Genomic DNA, 23,862 nt, shown 5'->3' with positions numbered 1-23,862 from the left:
CCTTTTCAGGCAGTGCTTAACAGAGGACAAGCTTGGCCAGTGGATTGCCAGTGGAAACCAGAGAACTAAATATTCTGCCTGCAACTGCACAGATGGCATCCAGGTAACTTGGATAAACCCAGAAGTGAAGGGGCTTGGGGGATAATTGGGGGCCTTGTTTGTTGGGAGGGGTTTTATGGCTGGGGCTCAGCATTCCAATCCCTCCTGCCTCTGTTTGGCCTTGTTGAATTTACACACTGGATAACCACTGTCTGCACCAGTTTGGGGACAGGAAAGGAGACAGCATCCTCAGAATATTCACACCCTAACATCCCTGGGAAAAGGTTTAGTGGTGTTTTTGAGTGTTGTATGATTGTCCCTTTTGACAGAGGGGAGCATGTGTTCAAGAGGAAGATTTCATCTTATACCAGCACTGTCACTATATAAAATCACAGCTACTTTTGCTGCTTGCTCCTCAGAATTTAACTTTATGCAAAGTCTAGATCTGCTCCTTGTTCTAAAAATTAATTATTAATAATAACAATTTGCATTACAGTGGTACCTACAGAGCCAGATATGGGCACTGCTGGGATTTGCATGCACATGGGGAAAAAGCAGATCCTGCCCCAAGGATGTTACAATTTTAGTTTAGTTTGGGGTTGAGCTCTCCTCCCTCTACTGCTGCTCACCAGTCCTCAGCTTTTTGCCATAGCAGATAAACTCATGGCACCATGTGATGCCTTTTAACATAAAGGATGTACTTAGCTGAACGTTTCTAGTCATTCTTTAAAATGCAGCAGCTATTTTGTGCAGTTTTCTGGACATACACCTAATTTCACATCATTAAAAGTATTGGCATAATTTCTCCAGCAAGTTGGGATAATGTTCAAAGCTGATTCTCACCTCTAGCAGGCACAGGCAGGTGTTCCTCAGCATGGAGGAAGCTATTTTGTGTATTCAGATGAACAGATGCACAATGGGGGAGTCCAGGGCTTTTGTTATGGATGAGCTGAAGGAAGAAGCCAACATGCTGTCTGGGAGGACACTTCAACCTCATGAAACACTGATGTGACTTTGGCCCTCAGCATGTGAAATTATGTATTCAGGACTAATTCAAGGTTTCTCTGAAGCCCAGGAAAACATTTGCAGTGACTGACAGTAAAGCAGAAATGTAGAGTGTAGCTTCTGAGAAATGGAAGTTGAGAGTTTGATGCCACCACAGAGTTTTCTGCTCTGTGAGTTGTTTTGCCTTCTGCAGTTGTCTGTGCAGTCACTCTGCTAAGTGGGATCAGCTTTAATTCAGCCAAAATCTTCCTCCATAGCATGAAGCACATTTCAAGGTCCCACTGATGCCAGGAGAGCTGAAGGGTAGATTTAAGCAGAGGTTGTTTTTAAGCAGCTCCCTGAATGTTGGGGACAGTGTGCAGGGATGTGTGCTGTGTGTCCCTGCACCCTGGCTTGGGAAGGAGCAGAAATGCTGCCATGGCAGGATCTCAGTCTTGTCCTCATGTGGTGGGTTTTAGTTAAAACACAAACACTAAAGTTTTTTCTTTGTTTGTCCCCCCTCAGACTTGTCCACAGACAAACTACACTCCCCCTCACAGAAGGACCTTCTCCACAAGGACCCTTTACAACGTGACAGGGCACAACGTGGAGAGCTACATCCTGGCAACCACCAAAGATTTCCTGCAGAAAAGGTACAAACCCCTCCCTCTGTGCTGAAAGGCACTGGGAGCAAGGCAGGACATCCCACATCCCCTCTGCATGAAGAGGTGGCAGGGCAGTGGGGGTTTGGACTCTGCTGAAAGGAGCTGAAGTGCCCTGCAATCATGGATAAAATAAAAAAAAATTAAAAAAAAAAAAAGAAAAAAAGAAAAAATAAGATAAAAAAGAAATAAAATAAAATAAAAAAAATAAAAAAAAAAGGTAAAAAATGAAATAAAAAAGATAAAGGCTCGTGCAAGTGTTCTGCTTGACACAGCAGATCATAGCCTGGGGATAATGTGTCAATCAGTTGGCATGTTGGGGCTGCATCTGCAGACAAGCCTTTTTTGTCTGACTCAAATCTTTAAAAAGAGGAAAATCTGATACAGCCTGTCATGAAGTAAACCCTGGGGAGAGATTTTCCTCCAGATTTGACTCTCTGAAGAGTCTCAGTGAGAGCTTCACTTGGAGGAGAGCATCCATTGCAGTGAGAGCAGAGCCTGAGCATTTCCTTGTGCTGTGGGGTGGCTCTTGGGGCAGAGGTCACCTGCCACTGGGGCTGGCAGGAAATGTGTCCATCTGCCACTGACAAACTGAGCTGCTCATCTCCTGGGTCAGAAGCAGCATCTCACCCCAGAGTGGCAGGCACACAGCTCAGGAGTCCACTGGGCTCCAGGATCTGCCTCAAAGGGAGGCTTTCAGCACCTTTGTGACAAGTTTGCCAAGCTTCTGGGGGCTTTTACCCCCCAAAGAAAGGCTCCCAGGGGAGAGGTGGCTTGGCTCCTCACTGGGATAAGCTCTCTGAAGTCAGGGGGCAGTGACATGTAGGCATGGCCCATCCAAGGCAATCAGAGCTTTGGGATGAGGGCAGTGATGCATTTCACTCTGGTTTTCACTCAGGTATGGTGGCTGGAGCTTTGGGCTGCCTTTGACACCAGATCTGCAGTTTGACATCAAGCCAGTGCCCCCCAACAGAACACTGACTAAGGTAACCAAGCCCCACCTGCTCATCCTGGCATGGGAAGGGTGGGACTCAGGAGAAGGAATGCCAAGTTCATGGATATTCCAGAAAAAAAGGCAAAACCCTCTGAAATCTGCAGCTTGGCATGACAAAGATGACTTGCAGTTCATTTTCTTTTCTCTCCCCATTCTTCTTTATTGGTTTCACTTCTCTTGCTAGCAGGAGGCAATTTTTCTGCTGTCATAATTTTATTATACAGAGGTGAAAAGATCAATTAGTAACACTTTTATCTCACGAGGGGATGTATGTACCATAACAAGGACTGGCTGGTGCATTCTGATATGCCCATTTCTCTGGTTCAGCTCAGTGAAAATGTTGTAAAACACCAGGGCTAAAATTTGAGGTAGTTTGCACAAGTGAAGCAGGACAAACCAACATGTTGTCATTAATAACTCCCAAATTGTTTCAATTTCTCAATTGTGTGCAGGTGTGGTACAATCCTGAGGGTTATCACAGCCTCCCAGCCTATCTCAACAGCTTGAACAACTTCATTCTTCGAGCCAACTTGCCAAAAAATGAGACTTCCAGATATGGTAAGTGTCCCTTTACAGGAGCAGATAACTTCTCCCCTTTGGAGGGATATCCTGCTTCTGCTGAAACCAAAGCCAACACTTACCTTGGCTTCAGTGAGACCTTTTCTTTATTCACTGTTCTGCAATTCCTTTCAAAACAGAATTCAAGAGGATAAATAAATCACAAAGCTCATTTGTCTTAGAGGCTCAGGGGAGCTGGACAGGGAGCCCCAGCTCCTATGTAAAACCCTTCATCTGAGACATGGCAGCAGTTCCTGATTGATTTATTGCCTCTCATGTGCCACTGCCAGGTCTGTCTTTGATAGGTGCCCATCAGTTGTGCACAGAAAAGTTCCTCTAGGTCATCTCCAGGGGTGGATTAGGAAATTTTAGAAAATTAGATTAGGAAATTTGAATATGTCACCCTTCTGCTGAGAGCAGCCCAGGGTGAGTGGGCATCTGTGTTTGGGTTTGAGTGAGAGTGGGGAGGGAGAGATTAAAGAAGAAACAGAATTTCCAGCTGTGTTTTTCCTCTGACACATGACTTACACCAATCCAAGGAGAGCTGATGGCCCATTTGGGGTCCTCATAGTTTCTCCTCCACAACACACTGCAGCATCCCCAATTCCTGCTGGTAAACCAGGGCACTTTGCCTTTCCCTTTGCAGTTTAGCACCTTTCAATGTGCAGTGTGGGCACAAACCTGTCTGTGGGTGTGTCTGCCTCCAGAGAGTGCCAGGGTGCAGAGACAAGAGAGAGATTTATCTTGCACAGAGATGTCTGGGCTCTGCTCAGCAATTGTGTGCAGAACACCCTCCTGATTGACTTCCTTGGAGCAGCAGTGCCCTTCCAGCCACGTCCTGGCCAGGCCCAGCCCTGCTCACCTCAGAGGGCTGCTGTCCCTGGTGACACAGGCACAGGTGGCAGTGTCTCTTGGCTCACAGGACATGTCTGAGTTGAGCTGTGATGGATCCAGCACCTGGCCTGGAGCTTTGAGTGTGACACCCTGAATTCCAGCAGCAGATGCTGATCACAAGTGGCCCCCAGTGCTTCCCAGTGACACAGAGCCTTGTCCTGGCTGTCCCCTCTGGGCTTTGCAGTGTGCCCTCAGCTCACACATCACAGAGCTGCCAGAGAGGAGACCCCAGCCAGGCACTTCCAGCAGCAGCAGCAGCAACATCCCAGAGCAGCTGAATTATTAAGCAGTGCAGCTCCTTGCTCTGTCTCTCTATTCCCAACACATGCTGTGTTGGGAAAGAGCAAAGAGCAAAGGCAGGAAGCTCTTGTGAACAGCCAGAAAGTTCTCACAGGGAAAGTTTTCTACCAGCAAAATAGCAATTTTCAGGGGGAAAGAATAGCAGCAGGTTTTGTTCCATCTGTCCTGCTGCTTAGGTGTTTTTGGAAAGAAATACTTAGTAGTAAATGACCAGACAGACAATTCTGTGCTTCCCACTAATCATCCAAGCCAGAGAAAGGGAGAAATAAAATGAGTGGATGAGGCTGGTTCCCCTGAGGTGGAGTAAATCCAGTCTGAAACACAGCTGAAGGCACGTTCTGTGGGGTGTGCTCCTGGCAGCTCAATGGAGTTGTTGTTGTGACAAATAAATGATGGTTTAAGAGCCATTGAAATGGCCAGATAAAAATGTGTTGCCACTTCAGCAGTCAGAAAAAGGTGCCAGTCCTGCTTTAGAGGTTTGACTTAGACTGGGTATATTTAAAAAAAAAAAAAAAATACATAAAAAGCTTTTTACCCTGTCACTAAGCAAGTCAAAATAGCTTTTGACTTCTGTATATTGTGCTTTCTCTTCTCTCAATCCCAGCTAACAAAAAAGGAAGAAGCATTGAAATGGAAATTTTGACTTCTAGCCTAAGCTGCAGTAAAGGAAAATGGCTTTATAGTGAAGTATTAACAGATTAGACAGACAGTATCTTTCTTTCTCTCTCTCCTTTTGGAGAAGGGAAACATTTCCTGGCTGTTTGTATGGCTTTATCAGCAGTCGAGGATTTTAATCCCATTTCTCTCACTGATGACAAGACTGAGGTTTGGTCAGGGTTTTTTTTTTTTTCCACCAAAATTAATTTCTGATTAAATCCTCCCTTTCAAATTCATTTGCCCAGTATGGCATTTGGTCAGCTAAACCCTCAGGCTCCTCCCTTCTGGTCCCCCCTGTCAGAGTGCCCATTCTTAGGGAAAATTACCCAGAAAAATTCTTCATCACATCATTCCTAAGGTCTGCCACCTGGCTGTGAGGAGCTTAAATTCCCCAAGTGGCATGGTATAGAAAATCTCTGAATTTTAGAGCAGCTGGAGGTCCCCCAGCACTCCCTGAGGCATTTTTTTAGATGTCAAAATACGAATTGAGGGCCTCATTTTTAGGCACATAAACCTGGGAACCCTTTCTCAGGCTCTGGAGCCTTAGAGACTGGGCTGCCCTGCTGGTGGGGCCAAGGCAGAGACCTGAACTGGAGGATGGGACTGGCCCACCAGAGCCCCTCCATGCTCTGCCTTTTGCTTTTGTGGGCACAAAATGCCTCCAGACGTGGCAGAAGCACTGTGGTGAGCAATACTAGTGAGTTTTGGGCTAGGAGAAGGAGTGCTTAAACCTCATCTGAAGATACCTGCACATAAGCAGAGAATTTCTCATTTGGAGTTTGAATTTCTCATTTGCAGTTTGAATTTCTCAGAGAATTTCTCAGTTGCAGTTTGGGCCTGATACAAACCCATTTTTAATGGATTAGTTTTTTGGAAAACATCACAGGGACTTATCAGTGTGATAATTAAATTTTTGCTAGTAACTTTTTGATCAAAATACTCTTTATTTTATTTTTTTCTGTTTTTTTAAGACAGAACAGTTCAGAATTAACTCACTGCCACGCTAGGGGCAAAAGTAGCTTGCCTAGGTTTCTGCTCTCACCTCCAGAGATCCCATATGGAGAAAGGCATCTATGACAGGCAGGTAGCAGTTGTGGAGGTGGGCAGCAGGGAAGGGATTGTTCCTGGTGATAAAAGAGCAAATGGGACAAGGTGGGATCAGCAGACAGCAGCTCTGAAGCAGAACACATCCATGAGTTTGGAAGGTGGCAATGCTGAAGGATCTGAGCTGGAATGCACAATCAGCCCCACAGTGCCTGATTGGAGTGTGGGGAGGGAATGGGGCTGGAGGAACAGGGCCCAGGTTTGAATTTCAGATCTGCTTGCAGCCAAGTGAAATCCAGGAAAAAGGGAGAGGCTCAAAATCCTGCCCAAGATCACACAGAGATGACAGAGCAGAAACACTCTTTTGATCTGCTTTTCTTCTCTTTCCTCTCAGTGTTCTATATTGTTGTCAATATCAGGAGCTGCTGAAGGAAGCTTTAATTTGGACACATTTTCAATTTCTTTTTTCCCTCCCATAGGTATTTTCCTATCAGCTCACCCATATCCTGGAGGACAGAGTCAAGAACAAGTAATGTAAGAAGATTCATTTGGATGATGCCTGAATTTTTTTTAGCTTTAAAAGGAGCAAACCACTTATTGCAAACCATAAACCAGCCTAAATTATTGGATATCTTTCTCTAAGTGATGAAACTGTTCTCACTTGTGTTCATTCCCCCTATACATGAATAGTGTCCTACTTGCCCCCAGAGCTGGGGATTCCTGTGGGGGTTTTTTGGCAGGATCTCATGGAGATCTGGAGGTCACAGTTACAGCCACACACATTTGGGTGTTTGGCCATATAAACAAACAAACAAACAAAATAATAATAATAATGATGATCATGATGATGGTGACATAATTTTCCTTTTGGCCCTTCCACTCCATGCTGGGGTCCAGCACTCCAGCTCAGTCCTGTGAGTCCCTTTTGCTGGAAATCATTGCCATCAGCACAGGGAGCAAAGAAAGGAGGAAATTCTCTCTGAGGGTGGTGAGGCCATGCCTGGAAGTGTCCAAGGCCAGGTTGGACAGGGCTTGGAGCAGCCTGGGATAGTGGAAGGTGTCCCTGCCCTTGTCAGGGGATGGAATGGGATGAGCTTTGAGGTCCCTTCCAACCCAAACCATTCCAGGATTACAAAAGATCTGTCCCAGAATCAGGACCTTATTCCTTCTGAGCCTCAACAGTGAGGGAAATCTGCCACTTTCACTCACCAAATTCATGTTTCTCCCCCTTTTTTCCCAGGCTGAACAGCTTATTGGACATCATAGTGTCCATGTCTGTTTTGGTGGGCTACTCCATCACCACAGCAAGCTTTGTGCTCTACATGGTCAAGGAGCACCAAACCAAAGCCAAGCAGCTGCAGCACATTTCAGGCATTGGGATGACAACCTACTGGGTGACCAACTTGGTTTATGATCTGGTAAATAATTCACATTCCTAAATGCACCAGGGGGAGCATTACACACCATGAGGGGAAAAAAGTTCTTTATTTAAAGTTCTTCTTATCGCCACCAAGAGTGTTGTATAGTAATTGTTCTCCAAGGCACTGGGGAGGATTCAATGTGAACTGCAGCACTGGATTGTGCCAAGCAAAGGCATTCCTGCTCTCTGGAGTGTGTGTAAAACACCCAGCACATTTATACAGGAGCAGGCTTCAGCCTGGTTTCCATCCCAGCACCCAGTGCTTCTCTGACAGCTTACAGGGCTGGATCTGCTGCCAGCCAGGCTCCACAGGTCTGGGGTGAGGCTGTGGGACTCAGGGCTGCAGCCACTCTGAGATCCCACAGCAACAGCTGACACAGCCCTGCTGGGCAAAACCCCACCTCTGGCTGGAATGCTGCCTGTGTTATGAAGTTTTTAAGCCAGGAAAAGCTACAAATGCAGCCTTGCAGGACCTGAGCAGTTCTTTTTCACAGCGCTGCAAGGATGTGCCTTGCTGAGCTCCCAGCACTATTCCCTGGTAGAGATGTGCCCTTGTTTCCCCTGAAGTTGTTTCCTCCTGGTGCAGAGGGCTCATGGCACTGCTGGAAAGCATTGCTGGGCCAAGGGGAAAAATGTTTGCAGTGTGTGTAGGCTAAAGGGCTTTGTGTGTTCTGCATTCCCTGTGGTGCAGGTGTCAGACCCTCACACAGGGAATGGGCAGTGCAGCCAAGCTCAGCTCCTGAGCCTGGCACTGCCAGCTGGGCTGCAGTGGTGACCAGCTCCACTTATCCCACACATTTCTGCTGTGAGGCACATCTGCAAGTGCCTGAAACCCCAGTGTTCCATTGCTTCCCAAAAGCAGGAAATCCTCAAGGACATTTGGGTGACTGACCCTCTTTGGTGCAGGGAGAGCCAAGGGCTGGAATCCCATGGGGAATGTGAGCCAGAAGGGCCTGCCTGGAGGGGCTGATGAGTGCAGGCAGCAGCACAAGGATGCCCTGCCCTGCAGGGGGAATTGAGAGGATCCCAAGGCAGCAGCACAGGATGCCCTGGCCTCCAGGAAGAATGAAAGGGAGCCCAGGACAGCAGCACAAGGATGCCCTGCCCTGCAGGAGGAATAAAGTGGGTCCCAAAGCAGCAGCACAAGGATGCCCTGCCCTGCAGGAGGAATTGAGGGGGTCCCATGGCAGCAGCACAAGGATCCCCTGCCCTGCAGGAGGAATGGAAGGAATCCCAAGGCAGCAGTACAAGGATGCTCTGCCCTGTAGGAGGCTGGAAGGGGTCCCAAGGTGGCAGCACAAGGATGCCCTGCAGGAGGAATTGAGGGGGTTCCAAGACAGCAGCACGATGATCCCCTGCCCTGCAGGAGGAATGGAAGGGATTCCAGAGCAGCAGCACAAGGATGCCCTGCCCTGCAGGAGGAATGGAAGGGATCACAAAGCAGCAGTACACAAGGATGCCCTGCCCTGCAGGAGGAATGGAAGGGATCACAAAGCAGCAGTACACAAGGATGCCCTGCCCTGCAGGAGGAATGGAAGGGGTCCCAAAGCAGCAGTACACAAGGATGCCCTGCCCTGCAGGAGGAATTGAGGGGGTCCCAGGGCAGCGTGGCCCCAGGCTGGCTCGGCAGTGCCCTGCAGGGAGGGTGGAGCCGGTCTGTGCCTGCCTGCCCGCTCCGGGCCCTCCCTCCAGCCCTGCATATTTGTAAATCAGCCTGTGGCCAAATCCCCGGAGCCCTTGCACAGTCGGTATTCAGCGGGCTGAAACTAATGCAGCGCTCTCGGCAACTTGATATTTCTCAGTGAATCCCTGCCAGTAAATTCTGCAAATCCCGGAGCTGGGGAGGAGAGGGAGCTCTCCAGGCAGACTTTTGGAAGCTCTCTGGCTTGACTCAACACTATAAAGACTAGATTTACAGGGCACAGTGAACTGGTGTGACTGCAAGGCTAACAGAAAACCCAGAGGGGTATTTTTCATTCACAACCTTTTTTTAAGGTACTTTCTGCCCACTCTCCTCAGTGCTGAGGCTTTGCCTATTCAAAAAGGCTTTGTGGGAATTCATCTGGGGGGAATTGAGAGCCCACCTGTGTTTGGCTTCCCTAGAAAAACCATTCCCTTAGAAAAACCCAACCAAGCTGCATTTGTGGGACCAGATTCAGTCCTGGCATTGTTTCTTCTGTTTGGTTGTAGGAAGGTGTTTCAGAACTGTTGTCCTAGTAACATCTTTTTAATATCATTTTGCAGGTACTTTTTATGGTCCCTATTGGACTCTCAGTAGGAGTTATTTCAGCCTTCCAGATCCCAGCTTTCTGCAACAACAGTAACTTAGTGGCAGTATTTCTTCTGCTGTTGCTCTTTGGGTAAGTGTGGAGCTTAGTTATTTAAATATCACTGCACAGGGTAAGGAACTGGCTCTTGCAGACTGCTGCAGTCTGAGATCCAGGGGGGAATATGTGGGCTTTTCTCTTCAATATGCCCTTCACAAACAGTGACTGAGTTGCTCCTTCCAGGAGCAGGGAGGTGAAGCATTGTTCTCATGCCTGCTTTATTCAAAGCAATCCCTACATGAGGACATAGAAATCTCCAAGGTCCCAGAAACAGCCCAAGCTATAAGCAAATGCTTGCTGACCTCTTGCAAAGTTCAAGAGCATTTTAACAGCACACAGCAAAATAAACAGCAGTATCACAATTCTGGAAAACTTAGACTTGAATCCTCCAGGCCCAGTATCTCTGTTTTCAGGTGGGGTTCCATTTTCAAAGTATGTCTCATAAACCTTTTCTCCAAATCCTAACAGACACAAAGGCATTTTTCCTTTCTTTAAGCTCTGTCATGTGGAAATGTAATTACATGCCAAAACAGAACTGTTGTGTTCCAACTCTGGGAGTGTTCAAAGCCAGGTTGGACAGGGCTTGGAGCAACCTGATCTGGTGGCAGGGGGTGGAACTGGATGGGCTTTAAGCTCTCTTCCAACTCAAACCATCCAATGATTTTGTTGTCTGATGTCTTCAGTGGTTTGTTTTCAAAGCAGCCTTTGAGTTACCATGGTTTTCTCTGCACTGTTGGTATTTATAGATATGCATCATTTTCCTGGATGTACCTGCTGGCTGGGCTGTTCAAGGAAACAGGGATGGCCTTCATTGTTTATGTCTGTGTCAACCTGTTCTTTGGCATCAACACCATTATCACTCACTCTGTTGTGTTCCTGCTCTCCCAGGAGAAGGCCACGGACCAGGTAGGAGCCCCACAGGTACTGACTCTGTGGTGAGCCAGCAGGAGGGTCCCTGTGGGCCTGGTGGCTTTGATCAGGTCTGTAGCAGCTGGACACAGCCACAGGATTTCATGGGCTTCCCTACAGACAGGACATGAGTCACATATGGATCTTGCTTGGCTGTAAATCTGCACCCCCAGCAAAGAAAGAAATGATGGTGACAGAGGGGAGAGCATGAAAAGAGAGGGAGAAGACTGAGGACTCTCTTTATAACCACCCTGGTGATGGAAGGAGGAGGGCAGGAGGTGGTGGAGATGCTCGATAAGAAGTTGTTGATGGACACTTCAAACCATTGCTGAGTTCTTGAGCGTGAGCTGTGGGGAGTGACAGCTGAATGTCACTGCCCTGAGTCTGACATGTGCTGCAGCTAACCCAGCACCAGCTGTCTGTCATTCCAGTCTGTAATGCAGTCATCTTCTCCCTGAAAGGATGAAAAACAACCCAGAGACAGTGATGATTCCCTAAAGCAAAGCCCTCTCTTAACCTGAGATCTGCCTGGGAATGGCTGGGATAAAATGCACACCTTACATTTAGATTTCTTTCTTTATGAAGAGCAATTACAATAGCTGGGTTGGATTTTTCTCTCTGTCTGGACAGAGTTTGTTCAGCAACCCCTTGGATTTTAGGGATATGCAATTATGATCACCATTCATCCCCCTGTGCCCCAGTGGCAGGGAGTCAGTTCCCTTCCATGCTAATTTAGTGCCTCTCCAGTTTGCTTTGTGCCCTAATCCTTTCTTCTGCTAGAAATGTACCAGAGTTCTTTACTGTGAGACTGCACTGGGCTGTTCTGCTGTGAATTAGCTGGAAAAGCCCTTCTATGTCTAGAAAAGCCAAACCTTTTGTTTTATGGAGATGTTTGTCCAAGGAAAACAGCCAGGGCAATGCTCCAGGGCAGCAGGCTGTGCTGGACAGATTAGGGGGGCACAGTGGCAGGGCTCAGCTCTGGCTCATGGTGGGTTCAGGGTGCTGGAGCAGCAGCAGGGACCATGCTGGGAACTGGCTGCTGTTTACTATGGGTGATCACAACCTCAGAGCTGCCTGTTGACTTTTATGACCTTGTGTCTGTGAAACGAGCTGTCTGCAGAGCTCTTTGCTCTCAATTTATCTCTGCTGAGACACAGGCAAATCCCAGTGTAATTGTTACACTTCAGTCCCACAGTAAAACCTATGAATTTATTCCATGAATAAAAGCAGTGACTGACTGTGCTGCTCTTTGTTTTTCTTTTCCAGGGCTTGCATGATCTTGCTGAAAATTTAAGGCATGTGTTCCTGCTGTTCCCACAATTTTGCTTTGGCTATGGCTTGATTGAACTCTCTCAGGATCAGGCACTGCTGGGCTTCTTAAGAGCCTATGGAGTGGACTACCCTGACAAAACCTTTGAGCTGGACAAGACCACATCCAAGCTGCTGGCCATGTTCATCCAGGGCACCGTGTTCTTTGCCATTCGACTCACAGTGCACGACAGGATGGTCCAGAGAGTCTGGAACAAGGTCCTGGAGTAAGTAACATCTGCAGCCTCAGTCCTAAGTAACATCTGCAGCCTCAGTCCTGAGTAACATCTGGAGCCCAAGTCCTAAGTTGTGACCGTGTTCACAGGGGTCCGAGGATGAGGGAAGAGATGAGGATCTGACTCCATGTTTCAGCAGGCTTGAGTTATTATTTTATGATATATATTATATTTAAAGTATACTAAAAGAATAGAAGAAAGGATTTCATCAGAAGGCTAGCTAAGAATAGAAGAAGAAAGAATGATAACAAAGGCTTGTGGCTCAGACTCTCTGTCCAAGCCAGCTGGGCTGTGATTGGCCATTAATTAGAAACAACCACATGAGACCAATCACAGACCCACCTGTTGCATTCCACAGCAGCAGATAATCATTGTTTACATTTTGTTCCTGAGGCCTCTCAGCTTCTCAGGAGGAAAAATCCTAAGGAAAGGATTTTCCATAAAAGAAACACTAAGTAATATCTGGAGCCTCACTGGGAACAGCCACAGCTCTGTGATCTCATTCTGGGTTCCTGCACCATCACTGGAAATTATGCAGGACATAATTTCCAGGACAATTTGTGAATGTGGAGTGAGTTTTCTCTCAGTTAATATTAGAATATTAACTAGGGTTAATATTCTAATATTAACTGAGGTTAATATTAGAATATTAACCTGGGTTTGGTGGGTGGATACTCAGCTGTTGGTGAGGGCTGTCTTCCACTGACAACCTCCTCTGTTTGGCTCTCCCCATCTCCTCTGCCCTGGGTGCACACAGAGAGGAGTGAGAACATCCCTGTCTCCTGCATTAGGAGCTGCCAGCAAGGCAGGACCTGCTCCAGCCCAGAATATTTGCTGACAAATAGGAGGAAAAAACAGGCAGTAAGAGAACTGGGTGGAGCAAATACCAGGAGAGAATAGAAACTGTATGTCTGAGTATTGTGTGCATGCCCTGGGGTTTCACAGGGAGGCTCCCTGGGATCCACCCCGGCTGGTGCCCGAGGCTGAGTCCCTCTCTGCCCTCCCCAGGTTCCTGTTTGACAGAGTCCATGGCAAAGCCTCCCTTCTGCCCCCTGCGGCCGTGGAGGATGGCGATGTCCAGGCTGAGAGGAGCCGGGTGGAGTCTGGCAAAGCTGACTTCGACGTGGTGCAGCTCCAGAACCTCACCAAGATCTACCACCTCCCTCACAAACGCATCACAGCAGTGAAGAACATCAGCCTGGGCATCCCTGCTGGGGAGGTGAGTGAGGGGAAAGGCTGCAGGCACCTTCCCCTGTCACTGCCATCTTCTGGTCTCTTCCTTTCTTTGCCTCATTTATTGATTCTTGGGGTCACAGAAGGCTCCTGGTAAATTTGGGATATCAAGTGACAGTTTAGAGGCCCTAGAAGGAGGGAAAGTGGATGGAATTGATGGAGTTCTATATTCAGAGCAAAATGTCTGCATGCTCTGCTTGTACAGTGCAGTCTTGGGGGGGGGGAGGGTCACTGGGGATCACCAGGTGGTAAATAATGACAGCAGAACGTGCCCAGCTGAAATTAGTCACCCGAACTGCATGGGAGATGGTGAGTCAGGCTTATCTGCTTGTGTTTTCCCATCAGGGGAAGACAAATCACTCCAGCTGAACACACATTTTCATGAATCAGGACCTAAAATTAGCTCCAAAGAAAGCAACATTCTTTGGTCATGTCAGTGCAGTGAGAAGTGAAAAGACGGGAGTACACAGAGCACCTCTGAGATCCAGAGGAAACTGGAGACCAGATTGTACCTCAGGCTGTGCACCTGACTTGTGGGGAAGGTTGGAATTAATCCTTGACACCTGGTTTATTTTAATGGCCTGGGTCCCACTGAGATGAAAGGACAGTATCCTCACATGGACACTGTGCATGTCTTTATGGCTGAGGATTTTTTACAAGCCAGGACTGCCACTGAGGTCTCTGACTTCTAGCAAAATTCACCCTGATGCTGGTGGGACTCAGGGCACCATTCCCCAGCTGTAAGCAGGAGCTGTGGCCCTGCACTGCACACTGTGCACAGCTCCTGTTCCTGTGTGGACCAAGGTGGGGAAGGGCCATGGGTTGCTGTGCATCCCCAGCACAGGAGGGCTTCCACATCAGCTGCTCTGTGCTAATGATGGCAAAATAACAGTAATTAACAGCACAATGGAGATGGCTGATGCAACACACAAGTGCCTAAATCCAAGTTTAGCTATAAAATGTGGATTTTACCATGATATGCTGGAACTACACTACAGGGAGATAATTCTTCATCTTATTAAGGTGGTTCTTTGGTGATGCTATGTGACAAAAACCTTGTGTTGATCAAGGTTTTAAGCAGTGCCAAACCTGACTCACCCCATTCCCAGGAGCAGCTCTGTCCCTGTCAAAGGGAGGCTTGGCACAGATGAGCTGCTGGGGATTTGGGCCTGAGCTCCTGCAGAAATGCAGCTCACAGTAAAAGGACTGACTCTGCTGGAGACACATCCTTGGTTCTTCACCACATTAAACAAATGGTGCTAATATAAGCTGGAGTATATTGCACCATAAACAACCTCCATTATAACACTGGCATGCTCTGAGCTCCTCTGGCAATTCATCTTGCTCAAGGGCTGGAAGAAGAAGGGCCAAGGTGCACTGAGCACCCATCTCAGAGCAATATTTCTGCATGTTTACATTTTGACTTTCCTTTCCCAGTGCTTTGGCTTGCTTGGTGTGAATGGAGCTGGAAAGACAACAATCTTTAAGATGCTGACAGGGGATATTGGAGCATCCAGTGGAAGGCTGCGGGTCCAGGATCACTCTGGGTATGGAGGATATCATTTCTGGGGAAGCAAATCAACCTGAGAGCAGTTTTTAAGGCTGGGTGGCAAAGGAAAAGAAATGTAAAAATCTGAAATAAAACACTCAAACCAGAGCAAAAGTAAATAAACCAGGGAATTCATCCTTTGAAGGTGGCATGGTTGCTTCCTGGGAGGGGGGTTGCATTTTGCTGCTCAGAGGTGTTTGTTCCACTTCAACCCATTTGCAGATGGGATCAGGCTCAGATCCTCAGCAGTGGGATCCCACTTCTAAGCCAGACCTGGAGCCCAGCAGGACTCACCTCAAAGCTTTCCTTACCAGGTGTAGGCTTGGTGGCAGCTGTGCTGGCAGTAACTGGGGAGCTACATACTGGACATGCAGCCTCTGCAGAACTGGGGGCCTGAAAGCTGGAGCTCTGCAGATCCATCTTGCATTTTCCTTCAAGGGTTGGGGAGGTGGCTAGGGAGTAGGAGAAAGGGATGTTCTCCCTCCTATTTAATTCCAGAGCACACTGGCAATTCAGTGAGGTTACAGTGATGTGCCACCTCCTTCCACAGGTCCTTGAATGACATCAGTGAGGCCCACTGGCAATTCAGTGAGGTTACAGTGATGTGCCACCTCCTTCCACAGGTCCTTGAATGACATCAGTGAGGCCCACTGGTCACTCTTTGGCTACTGTCCTCAGGAGGATGCCTTGGATGACCTGCTGACCGTGGAGGAGCACATGTACTACTACGCTCGGCTGCATGGCATCCCAGAGGGGGACATCAAGGGAGTGAGTAGCAAGGGCTTTGACTTGCAGCATTTCTGCCATTTGGAGCCTTTAAATCAGTCCTTCAGTAGATCCATGTGTGGTATTCCATGGGCTGGGCATGTTGTGGAAGCAGAACTCTTGTCCCCTAGGTTGTACTGCAGCTCCTGCACCGGCTGAACCTGATGGCCTACAAGGACAGAGTCACCTCCATGTGCAGCTATGGCACCAACAGGAAACTGTCAACTGCTCTGGCTCTCATTGGCAACCCATCCATTCTGCTGCTGGTGAGAAATGGGGTCTTGTTGAGAGGGAAGAGGAGCAGGCCCTTGGGCTGGGAGGAGAACTTGGACAGTCTCACAAAACCTCCTCAGGCACAGCTTAAGGGACACTCCCCACGTGCCCATGCTTGGCCTGACAACAGAAACCATCACAGGGAAGTTCAGATTCCAGCAAACAGCCATCTTTTCTTTGAGGGCATAAGAGAGTGGCAAGTCTTTCAGTTTCTCTGGCAGCACCTTCCACAAGTCAAAATTAGACCATACATTTGCCAATTAAACTCTGCTCTCTCTTGTCTTTTATTTCTATCAATTTACCTGCACAGCTTTGCAAGAAAAGCAGCAGCCAAGGCTCCAGAACTGTAGGAGAGCAAAGGGGCCACTTTCCTCAGGATTAGAACGTGACTGCTTTTTTAGGTTTGGCTTCCTGACATGCCTTTCACTCTGAATTTCTAGTTCTTCCATGGGCTTACCCCATTGGTAAAACCTACCTTTTTGTGCAGTTTTCCCACTTGCTGTGCACTCAATGTGTGCAGACCTCTGTGAGCAGGATTTCCAATATTAAGTTTGATACCTAGTGGACATAATTATCCCTTATCCTGACTTCTATTGAGCCCAGCAGTGCTGCCTTTACTTCTGACCACCTGCCAGTGCTCCTGCTGCTTTGTGAGATAAAATACCTCTATAAAAATAGGAGGGGGGAATTCTCTCTATACTAAACTCCTGCCTGAGCCCAGGCTTGTTTATTTTTTGAGTGCAAATTTCCATCCAGTCCTGTCTTTCCCAACAGGATGAGCCGAGCTCTGGAATGGACCCGAACGCCAAACGTCACCTTTGGAAAATCATCAGTGAGGAAGTGCAGAACAAATGCTCAGTGATACTCACATCCCACAGGTAGGGCTGGCCTGCTCTGCCTCTCTTTTTGGGGTCAGCACAAGTGTGGAGAGACCCATCCCTCCCTGGTCCTTGCACAGTTTCAGGGCACCAAGCTGTGACAAGTTTGGGGGTTTGTTGTGGCTGAATGTGGTGTCCAGAGAGACCCACAACACTTTAGGGAAGATCAGTGGTGTTCCCCAGGTATTAACCATATTTTTATACTTTCTCAATGACTAACTAGAGCTTCTTGGTTGGTTTTGCAGCATGGAGGAGTGTGAAGCCCTGTGTACCAGGCTGGCCATCATGGTGAATGGGACATTCCAGTGCATTGGCTCTTTGCAGCACATCAAGAGCAGGTCAGTAAAGTAAACCTTTTCCACTTTTACTGAACAGCCTCTGGAGTTACTGACCTACAGCTCTGAGTGCTCAGAACATGAGACCTGTGTTATCAAAACAATGACATTTCCTGGTTCATGTCCCTTAAACAGTGCTGAAATTCTGTGTTAACTAATGCACTTTCTACTCCCTCACAGCCTGTCTTCCCAGAATGTGTCCCGCAAAGTATTCTCTTCACTGCTACAAATGAGAAATGTGTATTAGGGCTGAGCTTTGCTTTTATTAGTTATAACAATAGCTCAGCTTCTTACTAAGTTTCACTCCAGGTTAACAATCCTGACCCCATTCAAGCTGCACCATGCCTGGATTAGATTTCCCCAAAGAGGCTGTGCAGCACTCTCAAAGGAGTTTCTTCATCTGTTTTTCTCTTTCCTACAGTGTTAATTGTGAGTTTCTTTCTCCCCCAGATTTGGAAGAGGATTCACTGTGAAGATGCACTTAAACAGCAGCACAGTTTGCACTGAGAAGCTGACAGAGTTCATGAAGTCACACTTCCCAAATACATACCTGAAGGTAAGCCAGGCAAATGCTTTCAGGAGAGGCTTTCAAAATCCCTTCCAAGTGACCAAGGAGATCCTTGCAAGGTGGACATCTTGTGACAAACTGTGCACATAGACCTGAGCTCTCAGAGCCACACTTGTCACTGCTTTCAGCTGCATTTTCTGAGGGCTGGAGCACTCCAGTTCCTGGTGGCTGAAGTGACATCAGCCAAAGAGCTGCAGTGACCCTCCAAGGCAGCTGTTAGGTGCCCCTCTGCCCTGGGAATACCCTTCCCTCTGAAGCCTGGAATGGATAGAAACCCCCTTTAGGTTCAGTGGGTAGAGATGCTTCCAGTACTTCCAGTAACTGAGTAATTGTAAAACCAGAGTAACTGAGTCACAAATCCCATCCATTGGCTGTAACCCAATCTCTGCATGAATCAAAACTGCACACCTGGAGCTGGAAAATGCCATGGGCACTGTTGGATCCAGCTGTTGGATTTGTTGGCTCTTGGCTTTCCCCCACCACTCCTGTCCCCACAGGATCAGCATTTCAAGATGGTGGAGTACCATGTCCCAGTCTCTGCAGGAGGGGTAGCAAATATATTTGATCTCCTGGAAGGCAACAAAGCAGCCTTCAACATCAGGCACTTCTCTGTGAGTCAGACAACGCTGGAGGAGGTAAGGAATTAAAATGTGAGGCCATCCATTTAAAACTGCTAACAGGGGAGCAGAATGATGGTTACACATAATGGACTGCTGCACACAATAGACTACAGTTTGAAAGGGATTTCCATCTATATTCCTCCTGGGGGTACTTTGTCAGCACTGCTGCCTCCAGGTACCTCTGCTGGTGCTAGGGAAGCACACACAGAAAGCTGCCTGGAGCATAAAGGATCTGTTCTTCCCTCTGCCACTGCTGATTTCAGGAGCCTCGTGGCTGTGGGTGAAGGGCAGGATTATGAATCACCCCCAAATCCAGGGCTAGGCTTTCTACCAGTCCTGAAAACATGCTTAATTTCACTTTTCTGGTTGTAAGTTCACTTAGCATTACTCCAAACTTAGCTTTGGGGTTCATTCCATTTTCCCTGGGAAGAACATTCCCAATGACAACAAAATCTTGTAGGGAGCACATCAGCTGAAGGGATTGCCACAAGGACTATCCAGCAGAAATCACCCTGTTGAGCATCAGCACCTGGAATGTTAGGTTTGTCCCAGACAGAAGAGCAGAGCTGCAGCCCTGCAGTGCCATGGACTGTGACACAGCAGTCTGGGAGGGATTCCCTCAGTGCTGCTCCAGTAAGGGGCAGTGGCTGTGAGAGAAACAGGCAGGCAAAGCACAGGAAGCCCCAGCTCAAATTTTGTGGGAGGACAGCTTGGCTCTGTGAATATGCAAATGTGATTGCAGGGAGTGTTCTGGTGAGAGTCCTTTCTGTATTCATTAGCTGCTGTTGAAAGGAAGGCTGTTATGTGTGGTTTCATACACCTCTCTGTACACTCTGCGGTTGTGCGTGAACAGATGTCAATTACACAGGGACAGATGGGTTTATGAAGTAATCATGGGACTGTATTACAGTGTGATTGAAAGGAGCACTGCATGGGCAGTGCCTGGCTGGCTCCTGAGGAGCCTGAGCTGCAGGACAATGAGGTTCTGTGCAGGAATGTCTGCACATCCATTTATTTACATGAGCCCACAGAAGCCCAACCATTTGCAATTCTCAAATTCAGCGTGAATCCATCCCCGAGCGAGCTCTCCAGGCTCACAGTCAAATGAACAGCCATGCCTTTTTTATATTCATTCATGTCATAAATTATTTATGCTGTCACACACTGACTGTTTTCCTTTAAACTTGCAGGTTTTCATCAACTTTGCTAAAGATCAAGCAGATCCTGATGGCGTGGACGCAGGTCCTGATGTGACATTGGACAGCTCTGACACAAGTAGCCAGGCTAGCACCATAAGCTCCATCTATTGAAGGGATCACAGAAGCTGGGGAAAAGCCCTGACAGCCCCTCCAACCCTGTTTTAAGTGATTTTAGGGTGATGGGGATAAGCAGTCCCACTTTCTTAAAGTACTTTGTTTTTTTGATAAGCGCTTAATTAACGTCACTAGGAACGTGGTAGGTGTTTGAGACTGGCACTTGGTTACAAATCAGATTGGGCTTTCCACAGGTTCTTTCCCCTCCACCCCCCATTCTTGTTTTATGATCACTGCAATGGCTGTGAGGATTTAAACACCACGTGCTGCTTGTGGCTGTGATGGAGCAGAGGAGCTGTGGGCAGTGCAGGTGTCTGACCACAGAGCAGCCCCACAGCCACAGAGGAAAGCCACACTCCTCTCCCTGCTCAGCAGCAGACTTGCTGGGTGAAAGTGGCTCAGTTCTGACAGGCTCTCCCTGGGGAAATGGGGCTCATGGCCTTGCCCCTCCTCACAGGAGGGTTGTGAGGATGCAGGTGTTAAATACTGACAGTGGCAAAGGCCACTGCTGGGGGCCATCTTTGGCAATGACACAGAGCTTCTCTGGTTATGTCAGCACAAATATAATTATTTTATAAGTTAGTGCTTCCAGTGGTTTTGGTTTGTTCCTGTAGCTTATTCCAGCTCTGTGTAACTCCTCTGGTCCCAGGCAGTTCCTGGCTCTTGGTACCCAGTGGAAGATGATTCCCCCAGGAGCCCCTTTCTCCTTCTGGCTGGAGTTCAGGGCTGCTCTGGAACAGTTGAAGAGTGGAACAGGGCAGGTCTGTTGGCTGAATGCTCTGACTGGAAGAAGCTCTTTCCTTCATAGGATTGTATTTCCCTGGGCACAGCAGAAGCAAGGAGCACCCCCCTTGCTCACACAGCCTCCATCTCCAGCAGCTTTGCCTCTTTGTGTCCTCTCCAGTGACCTTCCACCTCAGCCCCACGTGCTGGCTGCCCCCTGACCCTGGAGCTGTGTTTTCCCACATAACAAGGCATCATTAGCTCCTGCTTCAAAGACTCTGCCTGCTGGCTTGGAGGGAGTGCTCTGCCCATTCTGAGAGCAGCCCCCAGCAGCTGAGTTCAGCACACCACCACACACACCCTGCTCTCTTCCCCCAGAATGATTAATAGATAGGATAGTTTAATATGGTTCTTTATTAGATGTATCAGCATAAGGCCCCAGAGACTCGGGTTTGGGTCAGGGCATTGATGTACCTTCAAGCACAAAATGAACTTCAACTCTGAGCTCAATAAACTTGCTGTTGCTGGTAAAACAGATTGCAGATAAAGCCTTACCTTGTGAGACCTGGGGTGGCCCACACAACTTACCTGGGTTCACCCACACAATTCCAGCCAGGTGGTTTCTTCTTCCTTTTCTTCTCCTTCCCTCAAACTAATTTAAATCAAAGGAACCTTTGATGAAAGCTGCAATGACACATCTTTGTTACCCTGACCATGAGTTTGACTAGTTCAGCTTCTCTGTGATGCCAGGATTTGCTGTGAGAATTGTGCAAGGAGTAGGCACTTTGTAAAACCCCAAACACCCTTGGTATTCAGTGGCATGCTGAAATTCAAGGTTTAGCTGCTGCAAGGAGGTCATGTCCTCTCCTTGGTCTTGGTGGAAACTTCTTACTGATAGTAGGAGGAGTTTTATTATGGATTGAAAGTATTATAGAGCTTTGAATTATGCTTTAACCTGCTGACTGTAATTAAAACTGGGATTCAGCTTCTTTGCAGAATGCATTTGACACCTGCAGTTTATAAGTGACTGAAAAAGCTGCCCAGACATCCATTGTAGCCTCTATTATTATGTCTCCAGCTCTGCAAAAGCTCTTTTTTCTCATTTTCATTGCACATCTTACACAGATCATAGTATAAAATTAAGCTTTTCGCTAATGGAGGGCTTGTGCTCCCTGCAAAGGACTGAGAGCATGAATGCCAATGATTTAAATGCAGCCTTGTAATACCAATCAGAGTATTATTTTATTATGTCGATGGCTTTGCAACTGCCAGTGAAAGATGGATCTTCAGACTCTGTCCAGATGTATTTTACATGTAATTGAGGGAGACTGATACAAAACTATTCTTTTGTCCCTTTAGAGCCTACTAATCAAACAGGGAAAAAAAAAAAAAGGAAGTGATTCATTGATTCATTGGAATACTTCAGCAAGTTGCAATTTAATTGTGTAAAATAGAGTTTTGAGGAGAAAAAAAAGGCAAAAGCATCCTTTGAATTCCCACCCAATTCTGGCATTAATAGAAACATCTGCTCCGTGTGAAATGTGTCACGGCCATGATCTACAATCCCCGCTCTCACTCGCAGGTAAAAATAAACCATCTGCTCTTGCAATCAAACTCTGGGTATTGGTCCAAGCAAGGCACAGTTTATTTACTGGGGGAATTGAACTGAGGCCCGTGGAGAAGCAGCTACATCCGTTTGGGGGCTGGAAGCATCTGGCAGGGAGCTTGTACATAACGTCACCAGGGGCTGAATTAGCATTCCTGCCACTTTCCAAACACCCCATTCCCTGCAGAGCCTCAGATCCATCCCGGCCCTTTTGGAAGAAGGACGACATGTTCTAAGCTCAAATTGAAGCAAAACCCTTGGAAGCCAGCACTCTCCTGCCTCTGAACATCAGCTCCATGCCTCCCATCCCCTCCTTGTCTCCCTGAGAAGGTCCCAGGGGTGGCCAGGAATGCAGAGCACTGACTGAGAAACCACTGGTGAGCATCTGAAAGGTTTTGAGGGTCTGCAGGAGAGGGGTGTCATACTGGGTGCCTCCCACCGCCAGCCCTCTCTGAACCCCCTCAGAAGGCAAAATTTCTGCTTCCAGAATGAGCCACCAAGCTGCCTCCTTCCTCTGGCCTGAGCAGGGAGCTGGGATTGCCGCGTACCACGGCACACACCTCTCCAGGAGGCAGAGACGAGTGTGCGTTCCAGGGGAAACAAGCTTTTCATCTTCCTCCTTTAAAGCAGCGTCACCTCAGTCACCCCAATATCCCCCGAGGGGGCAGCAGTGCCAGGGCGAGCCCGCCCAGCACGGTCACACAGCCCCGGGGCGTTAATTGGCACCGGCTTCATTTAAAATGCATTTAACAGCAGGGACAGGCAGGGCAGTCGCTAAGCAGGGCCAGGGAGTCAAGGAGGAATTGCAGAATTGGTTGTGTGCATTGGCAGGCTGATTGAAGTCAGGTTTGTAATTGGAGTTGTGGACTTGGAGACAGTGATTCAAATCTCCATCCTGCCTTTATCACTTTGTGCTGCTCCCTTAGCTCTGCTCTCGGTGCTAATGGCACTGAGGGCTGGTTTGGCAGGGTCAGAAAGGGTCTGGCAGGGCTGGGGAAAACTCTTCAGACGAGTCGGTGTTAAGTAAAATATTGTAAATATAAATTCAGGGTCTCTAATGGGATTTTTTGGTCCTTTCACGAGAGCTGCAGGAGTGGTTTTGTTACTGGGTCAGTTCAGTAAACATGTTTACAGCTCAGATGAACACATCCAGGTAAACAAAATTCAGTGACTGCTGGAGCTTAGGGGCTGGTGGTGCCCAAGGACCTGCAGCCTGTGAAGAGTCACTCCTGGGTCCAGAATTTGAGGGATCCATCCTCATAACAGGCTCACAATGGGGTTTAGCCTTTTGGAGGAGCTTCAGCTTCCTTCCATTGCTGCAGCTTCACTGAAGTTGCTGGGAGGCTTTTTGCAAGCCAAGAAAAATATCTGTCTCTTCAGTTAATAGTGGAAGGGTTATTTTGTGAGCTGGTGGAGAAAGAAAAATGGGTTTTGGATGGCAACAGCACATAGCATGATTTTACTTTTTTTTTTTTTTTTTTTGTGGACAACAGCTGTGATCTTGCATAGCTCTAACAAAGTATCAACAGCATATTAAAAGTGAGCACAACACAGAAAAGCAGCAGTGGGGAATGACAAAAAAAATTGAATTCACCAGAATTATCATTCCATGGCAGTATTTAAAGAAAAAAAATCACTCTAATTAATTTAGTTGTTCGGGGAGAGGA

The 23,862-nt window shown here is 47.7% G+C and overlaps 1 protein-coding gene across 1 annotated transcript in view; it reads left to right on the top strand.

Annotated features, from left to right (window-relative positions):
- The window catches only part of ABCA12 (ATP binding cassette subfamily A member 12), an 80,359-nt gene extending 59,235 nt beyond the window's left edge, over positions 1-21,124 (top strand). The window contains exons 37-54 of the mRNA XM_063162653.1: positions 10-103; positions 1,549-1,676; positions 2,584-2,671; positions 3,132-3,237; positions 6,612-6,666; positions 7,373-7,550; positions 9,797-9,912; positions 10,626-10,785; positions 12,055-12,323; positions 13,341-13,551; positions 15,003-15,112; positions 15,738-15,882; positions 16,011-16,145; positions 16,927-17,030; positions 17,276-17,368; positions 17,816-17,921; positions 18,431-18,568; positions 19,744-21,124. Of these exons, the coding sequence (XP_063018723.1) occupies positions 10-103; positions 1,549-1,676; positions 2,584-2,671; positions 3,132-3,237; positions 6,612-6,666; positions 7,373-7,550; positions 9,797-9,912; positions 10,626-10,785; positions 12,055-12,323; positions 13,341-13,551; positions 15,003-15,112; positions 15,738-15,882; positions 16,011-16,145; positions 16,927-17,030; positions 17,276-17,368; positions 17,816-17,921; positions 18,431-18,568; positions 19,744-19,863 (2,356 nt within the window). The 3' untranslated portion in view covers positions 19,864-21,124. The remainder of the gene's footprint in view (positions 1-9; positions 104-1,548; positions 1,677-2,583; positions 2,672-3,131; positions 3,238-6,611; positions 6,667-7,372; positions 7,551-9,796; positions 9,913-10,625; positions 10,786-12,054; positions 12,324-13,340; positions 13,552-15,002; positions 15,113-15,737; positions 15,883-16,010; positions 16,146-16,926; positions 17,031-17,275; positions 17,369-17,815; positions 17,922-18,430; positions 18,569-19,743) is intronic.
- The last annotated feature ends 2,738 nt before the right edge of the window (positions 21,125-23,862 follow it).

The sequence above is a fragment of the Melospiza melodia genome, chromosome 8 (genome assembly GCF_035770615.1).
Source record: "Melospiza melodia melodia isolate bMelMel2 chromosome 8, bMelMel2.pri, whole genome shotgun sequence".
NCBI lineage: Eukaryota > Metazoa > Chordata > Aves > Passeriformes > Passerellidae > Melospiza > Melospiza melodia.
This window is presented reverse-complemented; position numbering and strand designations above follow the sequence as displayed.